Source organism: Lutjanus erythropterus, chromosome 18, assembly GCF_056507025.1.
Source record: "Lutjanus erythropterus isolate fLutEry1 chromosome 18, fLutEry1.hap2, whole genome shotgun sequence".
NCBI classification, from domain to species: Eukaryota; Metazoa; Chordata; class Actinopteri; order Lutjaniformes; family Lutjanidae; genus Lutjanus; species Lutjanus erythropterus.
The window spans coordinates 22,144,330-22,168,224 of NC_139334.1; the positions used below are offsets into that span (position 1 = coordinate 22,144,330).

The 23,895-nt window shown below is 39.8% G+C and overlaps 1 protein-coding gene across 1 annotated transcript in view; it reads right to left on the reverse strand.

The window, feature by feature from the left end:
* Nucleotides 1-23,895, reverse strand: part of slc7a14a (solute carrier family 7 member 14a) — a 38,904-nt gene that overhangs the window by 8,113 nt on the left and 6,896 nt on the right. The window contains exons 2-5 of the mRNA XM_084742121.1: nucleotides 7,358-7,905; nucleotides 5,756-5,992; nucleotides 1,934-2,151; nucleotides 648-794 (exon numbers count right to left, since the gene is read on the reverse strand). Of these exons, the coding sequence (XP_084598247.1) occupies nucleotides 648-794; nucleotides 1,934-2,151; nucleotides 5,756-5,992; nucleotides 7,358-7,664 (909 nt within the window). The 5' untranslated portion in view covers nucleotides 7,665-7,905. The remainder of the gene's footprint in view (nucleotides 1-647; nucleotides 795-1,933; nucleotides 2,152-5,755; nucleotides 5,993-7,357; nucleotides 7,906-23,895) is intronic.

Below are 23,895 nucleotides of genomic sequence, written 5' to 3' on the forward strand. Positions count from 1 at the left end.
GTAATCACGAGTATGTTGATAAGAATTCAAAAGTATCACTAACGGCAGATAAAGATAATTATTATTCCTCCATTAGGAATTATTAGGAAAGTTCTTATTAATGATTCATCAGTTATCAAGTCGTTCCTCAATAATTTGTCATTTGTTTCCCTGTAAATACTCAAAATCTTGCGCACCTTAGTGTAAAGTGTTACCACAAAGGTGTGAATGTAATGAACAAAACATAAACTGAACTTATGTTTTGCTCTCAGTTAAGAGATTGAATTGCACTACTTTTGTCTCTTTTGTTTCAAATGTTTTAAAACACTCTGTGGGCATATGAAAGAGAAACTGTGATTATAGCCCACGGTCTTCCTACAGTCGATGTGCTCATATTTATGTGGGAAATGAAACCTTTCTTTTATAACATTGCAGTCAGTGAGCCAAGGCATTATCTCACTTCATTACTACACTGTGCATGCCAAAAACTCCAAATCAGCTATGAAAACGGTTTAGTTGCCGAGGTGAGACTTTGAGAAACAGGATTAAATTTTTGCATTATTAAATGTCTTCACACCCCTTTTTATTTTCTTATGAAAAAAGGGAAAGAAGCATTTTTAGCTTGCGTCTGAGTATACAGTATGTCTGTGGTCTTTAAGGTCACTCACAGAGACGTAGGCAGTGAGGCAGGTGATGAGTGAGGCAGTGATGGCGTAGGGGATGGAGGTGTTGGGACTCTTGGCCTCCTCTCCTGTCGTAGCGATGATGTCAAATCCAATAAAGGCATAGAAACAGGTGGCTGCTCCCTGCATCACCTGGAACGAGAGAGAGAGAGAAGCATAAGAAAGTAGCAGAGGTCGCTCAGTAGAGTACAGTTCACCGCCAGACAACAGATGGTGAAACATCTACTGCAATGCCACAACAACTGCCAGATGCAACCAGCAGAGATTTGCTAAGTTTTTTTTTTTGTATAGAACGTTTTTAATATAATTTTGTACATTGTTTCCTTGGTTTTCTTTAAGATTCTATCACACATAGAATATTGCAACCAAGCGTTTAACATTTTGTTGTGTATTTAGAACATTAAAAGCATCAGGGAGCTTTACAACAATATAACAGAGATAGAAATCTACAGTTTTGGAGAAAGTCGCAATCCTGCACGTCCCAGAGGAAGTTGAGAAGATGAATGTTTTGGCATACAGCTGATTAGATCGCCCCTAGTAACTGCATTTAATTCCAACTTACTTGTTACAAGTAACCACAGTCATGTTCAGTTTTTCAGGTTTATAATTGACCAAATTTCATTTCAGTTCAGAATTAAGTGAGTTACAGTCAATTTTGTAGTGAAAACCTTGAATGCCACCCACACAGACTCATAGTAGAGACGGTGCCAAAGCTAACAAAACAGGATTTGTTCGTCTGATATTGTGTTTGCCTTTAATGGATCATAACATATTGGATGTAGAATTCATCTGCAGAGGCTCTGGTTTAAAGTGAAATTAAAACTTTTCTATGAGTTAATTTTTGAGCCACAGCAAAGGCCAAAATGTGGCCTGCAACAGACTGAGTAAGCCTTCTTTTTCGCCTAGCAGTTATTGATGACAGCCGTCGGTATAAGAAAGTGCAGTCAGTAGAACAACTTTTTCAAAAGTTGTGAGTCACTGCAACCAGGAGACGACCTTTGGCATACAGTCATAAATGTGCACAAAATATATTAGACTGAGGGGGCCATTAGTATTAGAGATTAGCTGCAGACAGTAGCTCCAGGCCCGTTGTTCACCCACACACGTACACACACGACCTATTGCGTTATCTGATAGCTTACATAAAGAACATAAGCAGACGTGATCTTAATCTACCAGCACACCTGCCTTCCAACCTTGCTGTTGTATTTACTGGCTTACTTGTGACTTAGTATGCGTGTGTGTGTGTGTATTCGCGTGCGTGTGCGTACCCCCGACCAGCCGAAGGGCAGGAACCTCCCCTCGTCCCAGTTCTCCCCGTTGACGAAGAACAGTCCGGCGATCATCATGAACACCCACACAATGAGGTTGATGACGTTCAGCACGTTGTTGAAGCCCACAGAGTTCTTCACTCCCAAAGCAACTATCACTGTCACCAGAAGTGCTATCAGCAGCGCCAGCAGGTCCGGGTACGACTGCTCGCCTTTGCCTGAAGGAGAGGAACGGGATTACCACACACACATACACACACACAGTCATACACACATATTATAGTCGTACAAAATGTACACCACCCTTAGGGACAATGTTTGATGCAAATTTGCTTGCAAAGCAGGCTAAATCCATGGATCTACAAGCATGGCTTCAAGAGAGGATAACCATCAAGAATGGAGACAAAAACGTGTGGCTAGCTAGCTATGAAGTTTCCAATGCTAACATCAAATCTGTGCTTTCGACCAAGTAGCGCATCACTCATAGGTTGTGTTAGAAATCCTCACTATTCTCCACTCACTTTCTGGGGATTTCTATATAGAGGACTATAAGGTGAGATCACTATAAAGTAAAAAACACTTTCAGGCACTACTTTCTCTGCTGTTAATTACATTACTGCCATTTTCTCTCTTTCAGCATAATGCACAATGATATATAGTGCTAGTGACAATCGATTGTATACTACTTTTGTATAAGTAGTACTATACATTTGGACAGCAACTCATTACATAACAGACTATATAGTGAGTGAGTAATTTCAGATGTAGCCATAGTGTCCAGTGGGTTTTCCTATCCTAGAAATTGCATCTTGGTATCTCCTCCTCCTCCTCCTCAGTCACTGTGAATTCAGCCACTGACTCATCTTCCACAAGGTATTTTACTTTTAAGAGACTGGTGTGGAAAATGTTTAGCTACTACGGCCCTCAAGCAGCGCATGAGGGAATACTTCAGTAGTTAAGGGCAAACACTAAAAAATCAAAGATTTTTTTTCTTTACAATAACCTGAGGAAATCCTTGGGGTGATTTTATGTAGCTACTTTTCCTGATAAAAAAGAAAATGATTGAAGTTTCAAGGCAACCTTAGCCTAAGTGGTTTTATGCAACCTGCAGCCTTGGCCATGTCTCAGAAATCTGGTCTATTTTCTTGAAACATCAAAAGTGGATTTCGAAGATTTCAAAATACTCTTATATTTGCAGCATCAACAAAACTATTTTTGTCATGCAAACTGTCAGTCACATTGAATGCACAGAAAAACAATGTCAACACTAAATATTTTTACCCAACCCAACATGCACAGGGACTCACTTAGGACAGTAGGTGGTCACACACCCACACACAGACACTAATGAGACTTATTTTGAGATAAATTCCACACTTTCCCAGTGTGGAGAAACAGCTGTGTTTTTTTTTTTTTTTACTTCAGCAGGAAAAGGAAACATTAACTTTCCATTATGTTGTGGAACAGCTGGTCACGCCGCTTATCATGTGACCACAACCACTGCTTTCTCAGTGTCCCAACAGGAAGAGACTGTCAGGGCGGTGTCATCCAGATAGACACGGCTGGCACACACATTAGCTATAGTATTACACCAGATTAGCAGGCGCGTTCCCCGTGGTACTGTTTATGACCTGGAAAACCGTGTTGCATGAATCATTGAGAACGGCAAGATGTTACCTTACATAATGACTTGATTTCTGAGAGAAGGGATGAAACATCGTTTGGATGCGCTATGGAAAAATCTGAAAGGAGTTGGACGGTTTCCCAGGTGGTGCTACTTTCATTTTCTTTTGTTTGGATTTTAAATATGTACTATTGTCCAAACACAGTAGCCCAATGAGCCAGCATCATGCAAAATCTTTTGTGGGATACAGATGAAATTATGTTACATGGTGAGAAGGTAAATTACAATGCTGAGGACACGCTTTACAAACATCACTTCAAGACTGCTGAATGCTTGCTTGCTGATGTTAGGGGGTAAAGAGTACATTTTTATCCAGAGGTCACCTGGATGTATGAATGTTTAATTTTTAAAGCAATCCTTGCTTGACAGTTGGTCAAGGCGTTGTTCAAATCCATTTTTTGGCACATCCAGATCATATAAACATTAATTTTAGAAAATCTGGACTGCAAAGAAACACATGAAATGTGATTCTTACAAATTGGTTTCAAGACCCAGAATTTGCTGGAGGGATTACATATCTCATCTGGCCAAGGAACACCTCGGGATCCCCCAGCAGGAGCTGGAAAATGTTGCCGCGAAAGAGGGATGTCTGGACTACCCTGCTCAGCCAGCCGCCACCGTGACCTGACCACGGCTGAGCCGTGAGCCTGAGGGGAAAATGGATGGATTGATGGATCCGAGCCACATTTGGAAGTGGCTTGAAATGTGATTCAGATCAGATTTCTACAGGGGTATCTTAGCCCGGACGGTCTGGCTTCTCAAATTGGATCACAGCATATCTTTTGCGTCACCAACAACTCAACACAACAACAACATCAAATCCAGAGTGACGGTAGTGCTTCAGAGCATCCATGCAGTTACTAACACTGTGGTATGGAGGACAAACAAAGAGAACAACAGTCTGTGGACAGACGCTTAAAAAAATCTTTGTTGGAATTTTGGGAGAAAGCTGCATCACAAGTGTACGTAGTTACTGACGCCTACATTATACCTCAGCCACCCATAGGTTGGTGACGTCTGGACTCACAAATACAATCTGTTGCAAACAGCAGTGCAGAGAGTCTGTCTTAAAGATCTGATTTGAGAAACAAATCTGATTTTCCTGCAGTCTAAAGAAAAGACAAAGACACTGAAGATGCACTGTAATTGATAGCCAATAGCTGCAGATTGTATTTTTAGATTCAGATTGAGATTCAGATTCAGATTTTTTTAGATATAAATGTTTCCATTCCATTCATATTAGCTATAAACTATTGCCAATGTATTGTATTAGCTATTTCTGTTCCTAGCAGGAAACACAATAGAAGAAAATGTCCTTAGTTTTACTTTTTCACATGTTGACTTTCTGACAAAACATGACTTCTTCAACCTCGTCCACTCCACCATCACCACCCTCTCTCTACCACAGACCCACTTTTCATTTGAGATGCAGCGCAGTGCTGTGTGCAAAGATGTTCTAGTCATAAATCTGTCTTTAGGTGCCTATTCAAATTTTCAAAGTTCAGAGCATATAAGGGCTGAGAGCATCATGATTGAAGTATTTGCTGGCCATTCTCATACTCCTCCTAAGTTATTGCAGCAGTTTTTGGGTTTATACCAGTTATTACACGGATTTGGTGAAAAAATAAACCACTCTGACCACTCAAGAACTGATAAAAAATAGTCTGATTTATAATTATGTATGTCAGAATTGCATTTTTCTGAGATTGTATAGCGAGGACTTTTGTTCAGAGAATTGCTCAGATATACGTCTATGAAAGCCATTCAGCCTCCGAATGTGCCGGGACTCTATTTTGTGGTTGTGAAGTTTCATGAGGCTTTGATTATCCCGGAGGTCACAGTAAGTAATTTCATACGGCGAGGTCAAGTTTCAAAAAAATGTTCCCACTACAAATGGGCTCATGGAAGAGCTTGAGCCTCTGAAGGAGAGTTATGTCGGCTGGGGCATGGACGATAAACCACCCCTACTCAATGATCCCTGTAATGCATACAAGTCCAAAACTTTAACTAAACTGAATATTAATCTATTCTATATTAATTAATCAAAACATACAGTAACATATATATACTATAATAACTCTTAATCTCTTTTTACATAAAACTGCAGCTGTCATAAACACACATCTGTTCCCACTCACCCAATCCGTTGAGCGTTCCGATGTGCGAGATCATGAAGTTGCTGATGCTGTGATTGGCCAGAGAGTCTGCCATGCTGCTGAGAGCCGACGCCCCCGCCGCCGTCCCGATCAGGTACTCCAGAATTAAGTTCCAGCCGATGAAAAACGCCACGCACTCGCCCACAGTCACGTAGCTGTACGTGTAGGCCGAACCTGTGGTCTTAGGCACCCGCACCCCAAACTCTGCGTAACACACTCCTGTGAGATACACACACACACACACACAGAGACACACACACAGAGACACACATTCATACACACGCATCAGTGATAAAACTGCATTATCGTCCAAGTGAAAGGCTGAGCTGAAGGTATTGATAGAAGCATTAAGGTAGTACTAAGATATCCCCGGAGTGCCTTTTATATTATAGCTTCACCTGCATAATGTTTTTGACCTTGTTCTAATTGCATGGTTATTAAAAGGCTCTTCATATAAATCATATCACTGTAATGGTGATGAGGATGACAGTAACCTTTACTGTGGCCTATAGTATGATATAGTCGGTGTAGTGTGTGTGTGTGTGTGTGTGTGTGTGTGTGTTAAGGGCACCGGATTCATTTCAGAATTGCGGTGGGGCAAAAAGTGTGCATGTCCTCTTTGATTGGATTAAAAAATAAAAAGTATTCCAAGAAGTTTTTCATTTAATTAACACCTAAGAGTGTCATTTCCTGCAATATAAAGCCTTCAATTCTGATCAGTAAAGCTGCCTGTTAACTATTTTTCATTGTGTTCTGGACTTTCAGCGGTGGATGACAGACACACACAAAGCACAACCATTTATTGGATACTGCAATTTAATGCAGACATTATTTTTAAACCATTAATCAAAGCGCTAACAAACCGTGGTCAATGTCACACAATGTTATCATATTTTAGCAGCTACCTAGTGTTTCTGTAGTGGTGACAAAATGTTAAAACATATATTGTATTAGCAGTGAACTAAAGCTGCCTGCACTCTCCAGGAAAAATATTACACAAAACTCCCTTTAAGACATATGAGATAACAATTCTTTATGTGTCTGTAAAAACACAACTCTAAAAACACACAATAAAGTTGGTTGGTTGGCTGTTGGTTAGCCATTTAAGAAAATTAAGATTTCTGATGGTGGATCAGATAGACACAAAATTAAACACCAGCTCATAACAGGTCGTGTCTCCTCAGTAACAGAGATACTGTGTGTGCATTTATGCACAAGGTACAGCAGCACACACAATTTATTTTACCATTTAATTCTTATTGCTTTGGAGAGTCTTCTCTGTCCTGTCAAGTTCATAACTACAGTTTTTAGTTTTGTTGCTTAAATGTCCCACAACATTTGCTGCAGTGACATTACTGCATGGCAACAAAACTGAAAGCAGCCTATCTAAACATTTAAAGAAAACACTGAGACAACATTCAACACACTAATAAAGATAAATAAATCACCTAGAAAGCTTGCAGTGCTTGACGTAATTTCAAAAGGTCATATAGCCCACAAAGACTGGTAGAGGTGCTTGTGTTCAGGTGCATGGTGGGTAGGTAAGAAAGTGTTTAAGAGTATGTGCAGTTGCTCCGGTCTCACCTGACAGTATGGAGGCCACAGCGGCAATAATGAAGGACACAATGACCCCTGGACCGGCCATCTCCTTGGCGACCAGCCCCGAGACCACATACATCCCCGTCCCGACGCAGCTGCCCACGCCCAGCGACACCAGGTCCACTGTAGATAACACCCGGGCCAGCCTGGTCCCATGTGAGCTGGTGCCCGACATGGCCGAATCCAACATGGACTCCACAGGTTTGGTCCTCAGGACACGGGACGCAAAGGTGTTCCACGTCGAGCCCCATTGTATCCTCCGAGGGTCCAGCTTCCCCACCAGACCGCTCATACTGAGTCGAAGGTCAAGGGTCAGAGTCAAAGGGAAGAATTTCACAATGAAGAGTAGGAAGTTGTTTTTCTTTTGTGGAAACAACAGCAGCACTGTGGAAGAAGAGTTATTCCTTATCCAACTGATGGAAGAGTCAGAAGAAGATCTGATTTGTTCTTGCTGCCCGTTTTCTCTGCTCTCTTGTTATGGTTTAGTGGACTGCCGTCTTAGTTTTTCCCCGCATGGTGAGAGACAAAGTTACCTGAAAAACAAAAGGCGGGATGATTTATTTTTCACAGCATTTCACAGCACATTGCCTCCTATTATCCCTCTGACATAATGCTTATTTTTGAATACACACGCCGAGACACAGGAGCCTAACGGTAGAGATTCATTACACATTCGTCCACAAATGAAGTGTACCTGTATGAGGAAGGAGCTAATTAGCAGTCCTCTCCCTGTAGCTCTGTTGCTATAGTAGCCAAGCTCATTAGTGGCAGTGGATGCTAAATCTCTTTTTGTTTGTATAAGGGAGAGAGAGGAACATATGTAATCATATGTACATGCTCATAGAATCCTACTAAACTTCTAATTAACTCTGCAAAGTTTCTTTGAGCACAGCAGTCATGGTTTTATTTACGCCTTTCATTCTACAAAACTGCATGTTAACTTTACAATGTGGTTTATCGTCACGATTCATGTTGTACGGATTACAGATGCACATGTTGAATCAGTGGTAGCTAACTGTAATTTACCTAAGTTCAGCCATTTTTATACCTTTACTCCATCATATTTACTCTGCTGTATTTATTGACAGCTGCAATTCCTAGTTTGAATAAGAAATTACACAATAATTGTTAGTAATTTGCGCAATACAAGCAACCAATTAGTCTTTTCACACGTCTGAAATTAGACAATTATCTGGTAATTTTTGTCTCCTGAAAAATAACTTAACATAACTTAAATAAAATCACAAAAACTGTTCTGTCATTTTAATTGGATGTCAAAATTACACTATTAGTTTATTTATGTAATTACTATGAAATTACTGACCCTAAACTTACCCAAAACTCAGTAGCTAATGCAATGTGTTATTATGCATTAGCTTATAGTAGACAAAGTAATTAAAATTAGCTTTATTTTGACCATTACAACAGTACCAGAATTAAATATTAGAAAATGCTATATTAATATTAGCATAATAAATAATTAATTATAGTATAAACAGTATAATGACTGCATCAGTAATAACAGTAAAATAATATCACACTCACAGGGGGAATTTTTCTGCATAATGCCAAATTTTTGTTTTGATAATTTTGGTACACTTTGCTGATAATACTGTGCTGTACTTTTAGTTAGATAGTTACGATTTCAAATGCTCTTTTACTTTTGACTTTTTTTTTGGTTTGTTGTTTTGCCACTTTTATTTAAACAAAGTGTCTCGGTAATTCTCAGAACAATAATTCTAGATACTCGTGCATAATTACGCTGCAGCTACAAAGCAAAAAGACACTAAAACGTTAATTCGTGTTTAGAAAATATGCCCTTTTCTCTAAATTATAACAACTGAAAATGCTTTGCGTGTCAGAAAAATGTCAGCACTATGTAGGCAGCACGCTGGTGAATAGAAACATGCAGCTGAATAAGAATCTAAACAATTAAAATGTGGAGGTTTGTAGTGCAGAATAATTATAACAATTATGTATTACGTTTTAACAATGATAGAACATATTCAAGAGGCTTTATTATACTTTTCTAAAGCATTTTAACAGGGTCTCTGATGTCATATGAGTAACAGCGTGACAGGAGACGCTGTTGAAAAGAGGGCTATTACAGGCATCAATTGTAGCGCAGTCCACCCCATCTCTCTTAACAGCAATGAACTTAACACTCCCCATTCATCCACTTTGAACAACAAGCACAAGTTACTGAGCAAACACACACTCACATACAGCGCACCCACACCGCCTCTCAGCTATAATACGAGCCGCTCACTCAAACGCTGGCTGCAATTACCCAGCTGTTTAACCAGAGGAAGCCGGGGCTGCTATTGTCGCTGCACTTAGCGGAGCACGAGCATGTGGAGAGAGATACAAAAAGGTGATTTAATTTGTGTGTGATGGTGAGTGTCAGGTGGGGCAGGGGCTCTTAACCAAACACAAGGCCGGCTCAGAGGTATCCCTATTATTACACTGTAATGAAATCAGATTTTACAGGTAGAGGAAAGTTGAGGGATAGGTGACATTAAATGGATCCAAACAAACAGCATGTGAAAGTATTATTGAGCACGCTTACAAACTTTTGGTCTGTGTCAGGGTTCTGTCCTTACCTCACTTTTCTTGGAGAAATGATTCAAATCGCCATAAGTGAAATACTTTGACATTTAAAACTATTTGATTAAATCATCAGGTAAGCTCATTATTTAACCTAACAAAGACCCAAACCAGGTCTTTCATAGCTGAGTTAATTTCAACTGTACAGACCAAATCAGCAACTGTAACACCCACATATTACCTGTATCCACTTTAGTCTCCTTAAAGGCTTGTTTTTTTTTTAACTCTGTCTCTGTAGCTAAAATTAACAAAACACTAGCTAATAGCTAGCCAATTAGCTAAAGGTTTGTTAACATTAGCTAACTTAAGATGTATCTGACTACATAAGCACACAATATTGTTTAGTGGGGAAAAAAACCCTTCGTTTTACATCTTTTATTGTGGTAAACTTATTGATTTGCAACTCCAGTAAACTGGTGTTGTTCACAGTTCATAGTCCAGTATTTGGCTTAATACCAAACCAGTGTGAACTGGAACTGAACCAGTTCCATGTTGGTGGAAAAGGCCTGCATGTGTCCCTGTAAGCCATGTCACTAACCAAGCGCGCAAAATACTAGAGCCCTGAAACTGGCTCACCTAAATGGAACCTGAATGATTTTCTAGCTTTGACAAGTCAAAATGTCTGCGGTGAAAAGGATCAGACAATGACCTTCATCAAGAAGGTCGGTTAGCTTAACTGCCAGTTCAGTCAGACAGCTCACATTTTAGAATGTTTATTTCAGCAGCAAAACATAATTAGAGATTGGTGTCCGGGCTCCGACCTCATCACTCCTCCGCAGATTATGTTTACATGGAGATGCAGAGGAGGGACGAGCAAATATCTTGGACCAGGTGGATGTTGGGGGTGGTGGTGGGGCTAAAAGAGCCGGCGGCGACACTAGTGTAAGGCAACAATACGTTGACAGGCAGAGGGAGAGATGGGAGGTTTTGGCATTTTAAATAGACGACCAGACTGGAAGGGTGCGTTTGGTATGTACAACAGAGAGTGAGGCATGTCACATGTGACTGGAGGTGCCAGAACTACCTCGCAGGTGTCGCTACATTTATGTGTCGCATTGCAAATCCAATGGACTGAAAACACGAGTAAATGGTCTGGCACATCTACCAGAGTAACAGCCTGAAAACAGTGGCCCAGTTTAGTCGTGAAATCAATCAATCAATCATTCCCGCTCACAAGTGTGCTTCTGTTTAATTTAGCAGAAAAATGTTACCACGATGCCAACTTCTGTCATGTTTCACAGTTATTCTCCAAAGAAATTAAATTATACAGCGGCTCTCTAGTTAGATAGTCCACTGCTGATTGTCAGTTAATGGCTGATTACACAAACAGAGAAATTAAACAATTAACAGTCTCTCATGACCTTTTGTTGCGCCATGCAGCCTTAAAAGTAACCCTCTTATCAACCTAAAACCTGAAGTTGGCGACTTATCTAAGTGCCAGAATTCTCTCCTATGTTGATGTTACATAAATTAAATTGTATTACAGAATATTATATTTTATCTAAAATAAAAATTCCAAATAATTAAAACACTACTTTAGTCGGCTTAACAGCAGTTCTATTACTTTGCAGAGATGATTGTCAAAAAACATAGATATGCTTTGTTTTGCAAGCATTAATTTAAAAGTAAAGATGGCTTTCTGACAGAAAGTGCATAAGGAGAATAAAAGCATGGGCGGTCAAAGTTTGGGTTTTTCTTAGTCACGTCCTGTTTTATTTTAGTATGGTTTCCTTTGTGTTTCCCTGTTGGTTTTACTTCCTGTCTTTGTCTGTTTTCCCGCTCTTTTTGATCACTGATTATTTTCACCTGTTCTTGATAACCCTTACCTGTATCTTGTTATCCTCCCCCTTCCTTAATCCTGTGCCTTTCCTTCCTTAGTTGCCAGTCCGTCCTTGTCTTGTGAAGTCTCTTGTTTTCCTCAGTGTTTGTTTGCCTCTATTTGCTCTATTTGGATTTTTGCATTTTTGTTGTGTTTTCTCCTTCCTCACATTTTGGATTTATTGTTTGCTTTTATTTTGCTTTGTTTGAGGACTCTCCCTGCCTCATATTCACACAAACTTTTTGAATGGTTTTGTTTTTGTTCATTAAATATCACTGAACTGTCTCCACTGTCTGCAGTTGGGACCAAACCTGTTAACTCTTTAACTGTGACATGGCTGGTCAAGACAAAGGCCCTAACTGGGCGGCTCTGATCAACAAATAACTTCTATAAATAATATATAGTCTGTATTATATGTTATATAAAGACCACTACTGCAGAACACATCAGATACATCACATACATGAACACACACATATAAACATGCATGTGTGATGTATGTGTGTGAGAAGAACAGATTAGGAGGAAAGGATGAGGAGGATGAGCAGACTGAAAAACAGCAAATCTGTTTTTCATTAGATCACAAGCTTTGATCCTGCGGTGGGGTTTTGTCAATAACCGTGAGTGTGTGTGTGTGTGTGTCTGTGTCTGTGTCTGTGTGGACAGACCTTACAGAACTAATTGGAGACACTGGTACCTGTGCACGTATTCAATCACACTGAAAAACTCAAAAAGTGGCAGCTTGGGACAAAACAGATTCTGTTCAAGATTGTTGTGTTTGTATGATGTCTCATACACATAAACACACAACCTTTCATCCGTTGATATCACAAATCAAATCGTGTAAGCATAACGCTTTTGAAAACATCTGTTATTTTAATATTCTTTAATATTCACTAGCTAGTTTTACTGGCAGTCACCACCAGCTGCCCCGTGTTGAGTTTGAGCTATTTGAACAGCCGTAGATCAACAAAACTGAGCTGCACAAAGCACTGAGGCACCAGGTGCTCCATCTGCTCCGAGCCGAACACTGACTTCACTTTACTAACTGCTCTCCCTGGAATAAAGGTTATTCCGGCATTTAACCTTTTGTAGGAACTGAGACTCAAATAACAAGTTTCTCCTTCACGTTTACATTTAAATAACTGATATGAGCGACATTAGTCATCATTTGTCCTGTGATAACTATTTTATGTATATAGAGCCTTTCGAAAGCAAGTTGCAAAGTTTTTAAAGTTAATGCTAATTTGCAACACCGATCCCTAAAACTGAGGAGAAGATTTATTGGTCTGTAGTTAATCTTCTGTGCCTGGATTTCAAAACAGGCATTACCAAGACTTTTTCCATCCATTTGGGAATTGTCCAGTTTTGATGGAAACATTAATAAGATGCATGATGGGCTGATCAGAATACTGATGAGAGGAATAAATGAACACTGAACAGACGCCATAGTGTTTAACTGTAAATACAATTTACAGGAGGGTAAATGACTTGTTTTCCAGAGGTTATACCAAGAAAGATCCTCATCGCAGTGCTACATTCATCAGGAGCATGCAGCCTCCAGCTGCACCAGTCTGAACCAATGATAACTTTATTATCTCATTTTCAGTCCTGTTTGTTAGATATTTTGGTCAAGTAACAAGAATTTTTTTTTAGCCTTTTCTCATGAACCACAGTTACTGAATGGATCCCATGAGCCATGATCCCATTCATTATATGTTATTTAATGATGCAGATGAGGTCTGAACATTTTTAATTTTCTATTAATTAGAGTTGTGTAACACTCATTGTGCTCTCTCGGTTACTAATGCAGTGGCTGGAGCAGACAACCGTTTAATATACTTTTTGGAAATACTGTACACTTTGCCCTCTTGCCAAGAGTTAGAAGATCAATACCACACTGGAGCTGGAGCCAGGAGGCAATTAGCTTAGCTTTGCGTCAAACACTGGAAGCTGGGGGCGAATGGCTGGCTTGTCTCTGTCCAAAGTTATTGATTCTCGACATCAACATAAAGTTTTCAGGTAACCGAGAGTCATTTAAATCATTGTGCTTGGCGGCTATTCGCCATATTCACATGGCAGCTGTTCTTCTCTGATGTCATACTCAGGGTAGGAACCTCAAATGTTGTTCTGCTGTGTTCCAGATCACAAGTTATAGAAATGTAGAGAATCTTTCACCTGTTCCTGACTGATCAGTCACTGAAAAGACAATGAATAGTGAAAATCTGAGGGGATATTGGTGTGCAAGTGAGCAAAATGTCACATAAAGCAATTGACTTTTCTGAGGTCAGGAGACAGCAACATTACACTGCAAGCTTGATTACATCCAGTGCATTTTTCTTCCATGCTTAAATAAATGTGTCCAAGATGTGTTTGTATAAGAATTAATCTATGTGTTACCTATCCAATCATGTAACACAATCAAATTATGTTAGTTAGGAAGTGGCTGAATGCTTACTTTAGCTGCTGTCTCATTGTAGCTAATGGGTTATCAAATATGCTTTTTAGCTTGAAATATGACTCAATGTCCCTCCAGATTTTCCCTATTCATTGCTCAATCAGGTTAACAATTTGTCAGAGTACCTATGTTTATGCAACTTGCAATCTGGAAGACAGCAGTATGACATCTGAGTTTCTCATGGCTTTCACTAACAGTATGATGAACGCTATGATCATGGTGCAAAGTAGCATTTTCCATTCACAAAATCCCATAAAATCACAGCTTGTGAATTTCATATTTCTTAGTAAGGTGAAAGGTATCCATCTTATCATCCAACGCTCCACAAGAAAGCAAATAATGGTATTTCCTAAAAGGATAAAATCTTTCTTTAAAGGTAGAATAAGAAGGGTTTGTCAGTCGCTGTTTGTAAACGTAACAGAAAGAGAGCTGATTGTTGAGTCTCATTCCCAGGACATCAAATACCAATCCTGAGCACAGCAAAGTTATGAGAAAATAATAAGGTACAAGTAGAAGGTGGGGTCTCTGCAGATGCCAGCGCTGCCAACGCACCTCTGGTGGGTTGTTGGTGACTGAGAGGGATTATTTTTATATGCATTATTTATTTATTTTTAGGAATATCCTGCATAGTTTGCCTTTAAGCTTTCTTTTTCATGTTGCATGACTACCTGGATACACATCGATGAGTACAGTCCTCTCAAAATAAAAACTGACAATCAAACTTATTTCAGTGATAATAATTCATTATATTACACACAGTGTGTGCAGCGGCAGATGGCACTTCTCCAATGGTAACATCTGCATGGTGCACCATTCTTTCACAGAGGAAGACAGACACAATGCTGCTTGTCTCAGCCTTTGTACCGAGCACAAACTAAAGCGCCAGTGGCGACGTTAGCTGCTGAATTATTTAATATAGTGTGGGTGCGTTGAAATATATTTTATATTCATTTAAACATCGAGCCTTGAAATTAGTCATATTGCTTTTTTCCATTTGGAAAAAGAGCCACTGGAAATGTGAGCAAAATACCATGAAGAGAGAAAAACACACAGCTAAATAAAACTGTGAGTAAGAGGAAGATTTGAAAAATTACTGTCATCTCCCAGCATGTGAGCCGATGTGTTTATAGCAGCCCTGTTTCACACCAACAGGCAGTGCAACAGAAGATCTTTCTTCAGTATTATAGCACTAAACAAACAGGCATTATCCGCTCTGCAGAGTGCTGCCGTTTAAAGATCAATAGTTGAATTCCTGTCATTATAATCATCACCAGCACCTCTAGCATCTTAGCATTAGCACTCTTCCTCTCCAGATAAGAGAGCTGTCAGAACATCCATCCTCGTGTCTAATCAGCCGTGACTAAGCCTGTCTCTGTGTCCGCCCCTGCCCGCGTCTGAATTACTGGATGAATAACCTGATTGAGCTCTCATTGCCTTTACAGTAAGAGCTGCATTGGCTTAATAAGGCTGAGAGCCCTTCTGACTCACTCAAAACCGGCCTGGCAACCGGCCCGCGTCGCGTGGCCCTGGCCCCTATATAAACCCAACCTGGCAACCGGCCCTGGCCCTCATTCTGATGGCCCACAGACAGAACAGGAAACAGCTAACTCATCACCGTTAAGTAAAACACCCGAGTCAGGGAAATTTGTCTTACATTGTGAATTTGTTTTCTTCTTTTTCTCTCAGTGTCACAGTTTCTCGATCACTCACTCAGTCTCACAGATATTTTATCACATCGCATTTGGAAAAAGGTGCAATAGATAAATGGATAGATAGATAGATCTGCTCGTGTAAAAAAGGAAAAATGAATGTGCATAATTCATGTTTGTGTGCACAGCTCTACTTCGGTGCCTCTCGGTGTTAAGATTGATGAGGCCTGCCTCTGGAGCATTACACAGCAGTGCTTAGAGCACCATGCAGTCTACAGTCTAATAACTTGAACACAATAATGCATAGCTATCAATCAGTATGACTAATAGGACATCAGTGCAAATCACAATCACAAGTCCGTCTTTCAATGCTTCGCTCAATGGAGACCGAGGACTCGGTATGCGATGAGATTGTCTGGAAGTGCAAGACTAAATCACAGCTACTTCCATTTTGGTAGGCCTTATTGTTAAATATAGTCTGGTTCTGTGGGAACAGTTTCTGTTCTGGGGGGACCTGTCACTGGCTGGAGCTGTCCCTAGAAAAGTCTCTGTTTATAACTGTGTTGAAGAAGACTGGAAAGGAACAAGAGTGAAGGAGATAGAGGAGGAAAGGTAAAGGTGTGATTACAGAGCCTGACAATTTCTTTATTCCAAACAATGTTTTTGAGGTGTTTTATCTAAATATAGTGTACTATTTATTATTAAAGATAGGAGAGGAAGGAGAAGACCACAGTACTTTAAACTGTGATCTTCTGACATGGTTTGCAAAGTTGCTCAGTACTAACTGATAGTTGAACACGATAACCAATTAATCATTAATAATTTGGCCAATGAGATACAAAATGAAAATTAATCTTTTTCTCAGTTTTAAGTTTAAACAATTCCAGTGGCACATTATATCCATTAATTTGTGAAAAACAAACTTAAATAAGTAGAGTGCAGATCTCCGCCAGGCTAACAGAAGGTGAAGCACCTACTGCAATGCCACCACAACTGCCAGATGCAACCAGCGGAGATGTGCAGCACCAACATTAACAGTTCCTTTGCTGAAACAATATGTCAAACTGAAGCACTTGTTGATCACATGTGGTCCCTGGTGGCCGACTAAGAAGAGTGAGAAGTCAGCTGTACTGGTGAACTCAAGTCGGGGGCAGGATGGGCAAATGCACCTGACATAAAAGGCCTCTCCTGGATCCACCTCCAGTGGACAAAACATGAAGTGCCCTCTGGGGTGCCCTTCCAGCAGAGAAAACACAATCCAGTGCCATACAGGCTGCTCTACATGCTGGAAAATTAGTTTTTAATTTACGTGGTCTAGTAGTGGTCATTCTTTAATCATAATCTAAACCAAAAACTGGAACAATAAATCCACCACTGGTCAGATGTCAATGGTAGAATAAAACAGAGCAGTCGAAAAATTATAAAATCATTATTTAAATTTTTTTTATTAGTTAATTTCTTAAGGCAAATTAATTTATTACTGATTAATAATTAACATCCCTACTTAGTACAGAATTTTATCATTCAGTCTGTACTATAGTTTATTACAGTACAACAGTTACTGTGGTCAAAATACAAGAAATTGGAACTGTCCCCCTTTTTTATTTCATAGATAATAATATTGGATAATAACTTTGGTCATTTCTTCTAAGGCAACATCTTTGCAACACAGAAAATCATCTATTAAGATACTAAGTCCAGCTGAAGAGTCTTACAGATATCAGCAGTAATTGGCTGGATATAAAGTGGAGACGTACAGTAGAATCCTAAATACATTTTCCTCTGCTTGGCTGACTTTGGCGACCGTCTGGCTGATTCGGTGCCTTGGCTGACTGGCCACAGTATCCCGACCTGACAGGCCTAATGAATCTGATTCCTCATTTGACACAAAAGAGAAATTACCGCCTGCCGGGTTGATTTCATTGCCTGACTCATCCGTCACAGTCCACGTATCCCTGTCTGTCTACGCTGCTGAGAGACTGATTTTTAAATAAGATCTGTGATGTTCCCATCAGTTTCGCCGAGCAGACTGCCTGACTGGCTCGGTAATTCGCTGATAGATTCTTTGTTTGATTTACTCGTGTCAAACTATCTATACCATCTAATACAACCAGAGTGTCTTGGGCGCGCACCCGCGGTCCCACGATGCCGGCACGCCCTCTTCGTGTGCAAAAGGAAAGAAAACAGTGATTACAGTAAGAGATTAACTCACGCCCCATGTTCCTCTGGAGAGCCGTGATTGGTTTATTGAGTGATAAGAGCTTCAGGAAGAGCAGATAAACAGGCTTATTTTACAGAGATCCAAATCCATTATTTAACTCCTTTTGCACATTAAGATTGTCAAAAGTATTGATACTTCATTACTACTTCAAGACATGTTATTAAATGGTACAATATCAGTTAATTATAGTATTAAAAGTTCAGTCTTTATTGCCCAGCCTGAAATTTGGCTCGCAGCAAAACCAGACAGTGTTCAGTGTCAGTGCAGAAGAAGAAAAAAAACTATTTTGTGTGCCTAGGATGTATTTTTCTTTTTGCCATGGCATCAAAAGAGGTATTACACATGGAGTTTTTAAAGGTAGTTGTAACAATGTGTGTTACTGTGATCATAGACAGTGTTTAATGAAACACACTAGAACCCTGATGTCATGGGCCCTTTGAGATTCAGGTCCTAATCCAGCCATGTCTGTCTTATTCACATGCTTTTATTTAATTTCCTGCTCATCTGTGGCCACTAATCCACTGTTTGTTTCAAACAGATGGAGGAACAGAAGCAATGTAGCTCCTTTGTTGAATGATGAGGCTCGTGGGGGCAAAGATGCAGCCATTCACCAAACACTAAACCAGGAAGTTGTAAAGCCATGGCTATGCAAGGCGCCAGTAAACCAGGAAATTATGAGTTGGTGTTATGCTCTAACGTCATAAAAGGTATGGCACTAAGATGAAAGTCTGAGAATTTGGATGGAAACAAGCTTTAAGTAGGGGAGTACGGGGGGGGGGGGGTTTGTAACAGAGGCAAAGTGTCACACACTCAATTTCTCCAATCAGAAACACGCAAGAGTGATGACACTAACTCTGCACGTGCTCAGAAGGCTTGTCCAGCATCTGCAGTAGTTTTGTGGTGTGTGAGTAATTTTTGGGATATCTAGTATTTCTCTTCTGCAGTCTAAAGTTTAGATGACTGTGACTTAAACCTGACATCAATTTTATCTCTGCATTATTGACTAAAAATTACGATGAACAAACTATGCTAATATAGGTGTTGCTAGCTAGCATGTGATATGTAATCACAAATGCAAGATGAGGGCTAAATGTAGTACTGTGTTACAACTGCCCCCAAATGTATCCACCTTTGTGGTCTGTGTTGACATGAAAATATTTCACTAAATTTAAATGTAAAATTACTTCCAACACTTAGCATCTAGTTACCATTAGAACAGTTGCCTAATGCATAAACAGAAACAGACTTTTGAATCTATATGATGCCGACATCTAGAAGAATTTGAACCATGCGCAAAAAAAAACATTACAGCAGTAGTATGATTACTTTGATGTGTGCCTTTAATATGACCTATTTTTTCAGTGTTACAACTGCCCCCAACCGCTGTTACAATCAGACTTCTTGCATTAAATTTAATATTATAGTCTTGATGTCTAGTGTATTTCATAAAGTCTGTGAAGGAAAAAGTAAAAAATGTTAGATTTGCTCCCAGTGTCCCCGTTAATGGGAATATCCCATCGAGTCGTGTTGCAACTCTTGGATAAGAATCACCTACCATGCTGTTAAAATATTCTAATAAACCCTGATTCACCATTTTCCTTACCTCCTGGACTTGTGAGTGTACTGGTTTACTTAATTAAATCGAACGTAAGCCAAACTGAGAAAATAATAGCAGACTTGGACTTGGAACGTGGAATATGTTAAAAGAGAGACTCTGCAGGTCAAATAATCAATGTGCCAGTCGATGATACTGGTCAGAAATTCTTAAGCAATGAAGGAAAACATTTTAAAAAATGGGTCCAAAGTCTACATTTGGTATAAACAAATTAACGACTGACTGCACGCTATCCAAAATGTTGTCATTTGGTCTAATGTGTTGATCGACACTATTGGAACTGGTCATAGACAAACATGAACACAAACAGGGACGCCCCTCTGCTTCACTCAGCTGGCTGTCTGACCAGTTTGCTCATTTACTGACTGACTGGCTCATAGTCTGATGCGTTAATGTGCTGAAACACATTAATGTGCTCTCGAAATTTGCGGCAGAGTCATAAGAGTAAACAGATCGGGATGACACACCTCAAACAGACAGCAAACTGCATTTCTTCTTCTATCTGTCAAAAGTTTCTAGGGTGGTAAGCGTTAACGCTGGCACCGGGCTACAGACAAATTGCTCTGCATGACTGACCTGTCAGCAAGCCCGGTTCACTCCCAATTTGGCCTGCCTCATCCCCATCTATCTTGCCCTAATGCAGCACAGTGGGAGCCTGAAGCTTAAAGCGCAGGCTCCAGTCTGCAAGATAAATAAAAACAACGGTGTCACTCCCCCCGGCTCCCTGTCTAACCAGCCATATCGATGACATCTCTGTCTATGTGGCCTAAAGCTCTGAAAAACAACAGGGTCATTCCACACGCTCAGACACTAAACCCCAGTCGTAGCTCGAGCACATACGCATTAAAATCTCGCTCATTGATTCTGGTTGCAGACTTCAGGCGTATCCTGCTGACTAATTCTTTGACGAGGAACTCCAACACTATGAAATATACTGGTGACGCGCGGAGATAATGGACAAAGGAAATATCGCCAGTGGTTGCCAAAAGACTTTTTCCTCCCACAGAATTGTCTCTATCGATCTGATTTGCTAATCCCCATCTCTGCTGCAGGCAGTATTGTCCTTCTGTTGTATCCGAGAGAACTTTCTATAGTATCACTGCATAAAAACGTATATTATCCTGGTCTTTTACGATAGAGACATCTCTATCACAGACCAGTACAGCCAAGTAGGGTGGAATGGGAACGGCTGCAACAGGGGATGGTTGCAACAAGTCTTATTCCTCCAGTCAGCAAGCATGTGTCAAGGTCAATGTGTCTACGTAGTACATGGTGTTCTGTCGTGACTCACAGGGTGGGGGCGGTTGCAACAACAAGCAAACTAAACAGCCATATCAAAACACATGAACATGTGGGGGACAGAAAAGGATAGTTCACCCAAACACAAATGTGTATTGCTTTTTTCAACATACACAAGTAATTGTGAGTTAAATAAAGTTGTATAAGGATAGTTCACACACTGGAGTGTGACTAAAATCAGCTTTTAAAACAGATGCAGTTTTGTACACTAAATACATGTTTATTTTAATGTCCCATTGTTCCTGCCTCACACTGAAATATAGAGAGATTGATTAATATCTGTAACATCACATAAACTGGATGCAGGCCTATGTTCTACACATAAACAAATAAAAATCAATAACTGTTAATAACTTATTGTTTTTTTGAGGTATTTGTATGATCCTGTAGCTTCCCAGTGGCGTTCATTATATATTCACACCCGTAGTATGCATGTTTTGGCATCAAAATGACATTTTCCTCAGCCCTTCCTACGTGACCTGACATAGGTTTCTGGCTGATAATAAAAGGTTAAAGGAGCAAAACAGAAGTCGACTCCAAACACATGGGAGGCAGCATTTCACCAGAGTAACTGCTAACAACTGCTCATATGCTGTACTCTGTGCTCTAACTTTCTTTGGCTGCAGTTAGCCTACTAGCTGCCGTTAGCTTGGTTAGCCATGCAGCTAAAGGCAGCTAATGGTTATGACTCGAGTCTTGTCAAACCTACAGAAATAAGTTTAATGTATAAAAAATTGGTTGGTCTTGTCCGAATAGCCTCTGAGTAACTACAAGAAATGCAAAAGCTGTTGCAACTGTCCCCAGTCTCCCCTATCCATTTCTTTGCAGTCACTCTCTCACCACCTCTGCATTTCCTCTCTGGTCTCTATCCTCCCAGTCCTTCTCCTACGGCGCAGTGAGTTGTTTGTCAGCTTACTGTTCACTGCTTGCCAGCAGATGTAGTGTAGCGCCTGTTGTGTGCAGTCCTCACAACGCTCAAACAGTCCGCTGACAGTTGATGGTCCTTTTTATTTCCATCGATCTCACCTTCACCTGTTACCCTCTCTACATTCTCAAGTGAATTTCCTCCCCGTCGCTTTCTGACTGGCTTTGTTTGTGTTTTTCTTTTTCTCGGGTTCCTCTCAGAGGCTGGCCTTGGAGTGCTTCACCATGACAACTAAATGGATGAAACAGACAAAGAGTGTTTGTCCACCAATCCAACTTTGACTTTAAAGATTAGCCAGGGGTGGGTTTTTTTCAGGGAATGAGCACTTTTCATGTTCCTTTTTTTTAACAATACATCTACTCTACTCCACTCCAGTAATCTACTATTTACTCAGCAACATATGCCATTTATATCTTCACTACATCCAGAGATAATATGATTGATATTTCATATCAAGCTGCCACTTGGACAAAAAAACACCTCCTGTCTTTTGACTATGATGTGATGATGGCAGAACAAAACCCAGAACAAAAGGCAACGTTCAGTGACAATCCCTGGCGATGCTTTTTATACCAAAAATCTAAAAAAGATGACAGTTAAATCCGAAAAAACAGAGATCTCCACTTCTAAAAACTCCTGTTCTCTGACCGATTCTGGGCCATAACTTACGTTATTGCTTGCCTGTTTTAAGTTAATTAGAGTTCAAATTCATGCCAAACGTTCACTGAATGGTCTTTTAGAAGCAGTAGATGTTTAATGTCTAAATTGAGCAATATGATAATGAGGTCTGGCAGGCAGTAAGGAAGGAAGCCACTGAACTCCAACTGCATTTTTGAGCAATGCGCTTTTGTTTTCAGGATAACAGACTCAACAGACTTAAGGCTTTCACTCTATTTCATATATCATCTATAGTTCCAACTCGCTATTTAGACTGCAAAACTGATTCATGCACAGTTTTTGCATGTTACTCAATTAATTTGTCTTGAAGCTAGTGGTCTGTTGGACTTTTGAAATGGTGCATTTTAGAAAGAAGTTAACCTAATGTAATACCAACTTCAATTTTATTTTAGAATTGCAGTAAACCCCAAATAATATTAAAATGGAAGGTCATTTTCCCTTTTACTTGAGTCATTTGTATGTGAGTAATTGTACTTTTACTTGATTACAGATTGTTCAGTACTCTAACCACGCTGAGATTGGCAGTGAATGCACCACGCATGCATGTGCTTATTTTCTCTCCTAGGATGCGAAAGGTGCCAGCAGTCATCAGGTGAGGATTAATGTGTGATAAACAGTATGTGTGATATAATGTGTGATAAATAATATCAATATTTTGTTGTCTGATATTCAATGATGTTCGAAGTGACAGAGGTAAATAAAGCCAGATCTTGTGATTAAAGCACTTCTGCTCATATCAGAGTCATTTTCTTTGAGATTTTAACAACTCAAAATGCCAAAACAGATAAGTCATTTCTAAATACGTTGAATGGGGATAAAAATGCATATTTTGTGAGTCTAAAGTGTAATAGGAAAAGGAAAATGTCATTGTAACTAATGTCAATTACATGTGAGAGTTGCAGGTTAAACACAATTCTTAAAGAGGGTCCACTGCTTTAAAAAAAAAAACATTAAAGTGGAGCATAATACAATTACAGACCAATGCATTTTTATCTCAGTGAAAGAAACAACAGTTTTATGAGCTTTTTAACTAATGATTAAGTTACACGGTCATCTCACAGAAAGGATAACAGCAGTAATTGTATCTTCTGCTGTCATACTGATGACTATTTATGTGTTTACAACAGTTTGAATTTGTTTTACCGGAGGTTTACTTCCTCTTCTAAAAACACAGTTTACTGGCGCCTTGACAAAAGTAACAGATCACGTTAAACACTACATGCCTGAGAGGTTTGTTCGATATTAGTTTATG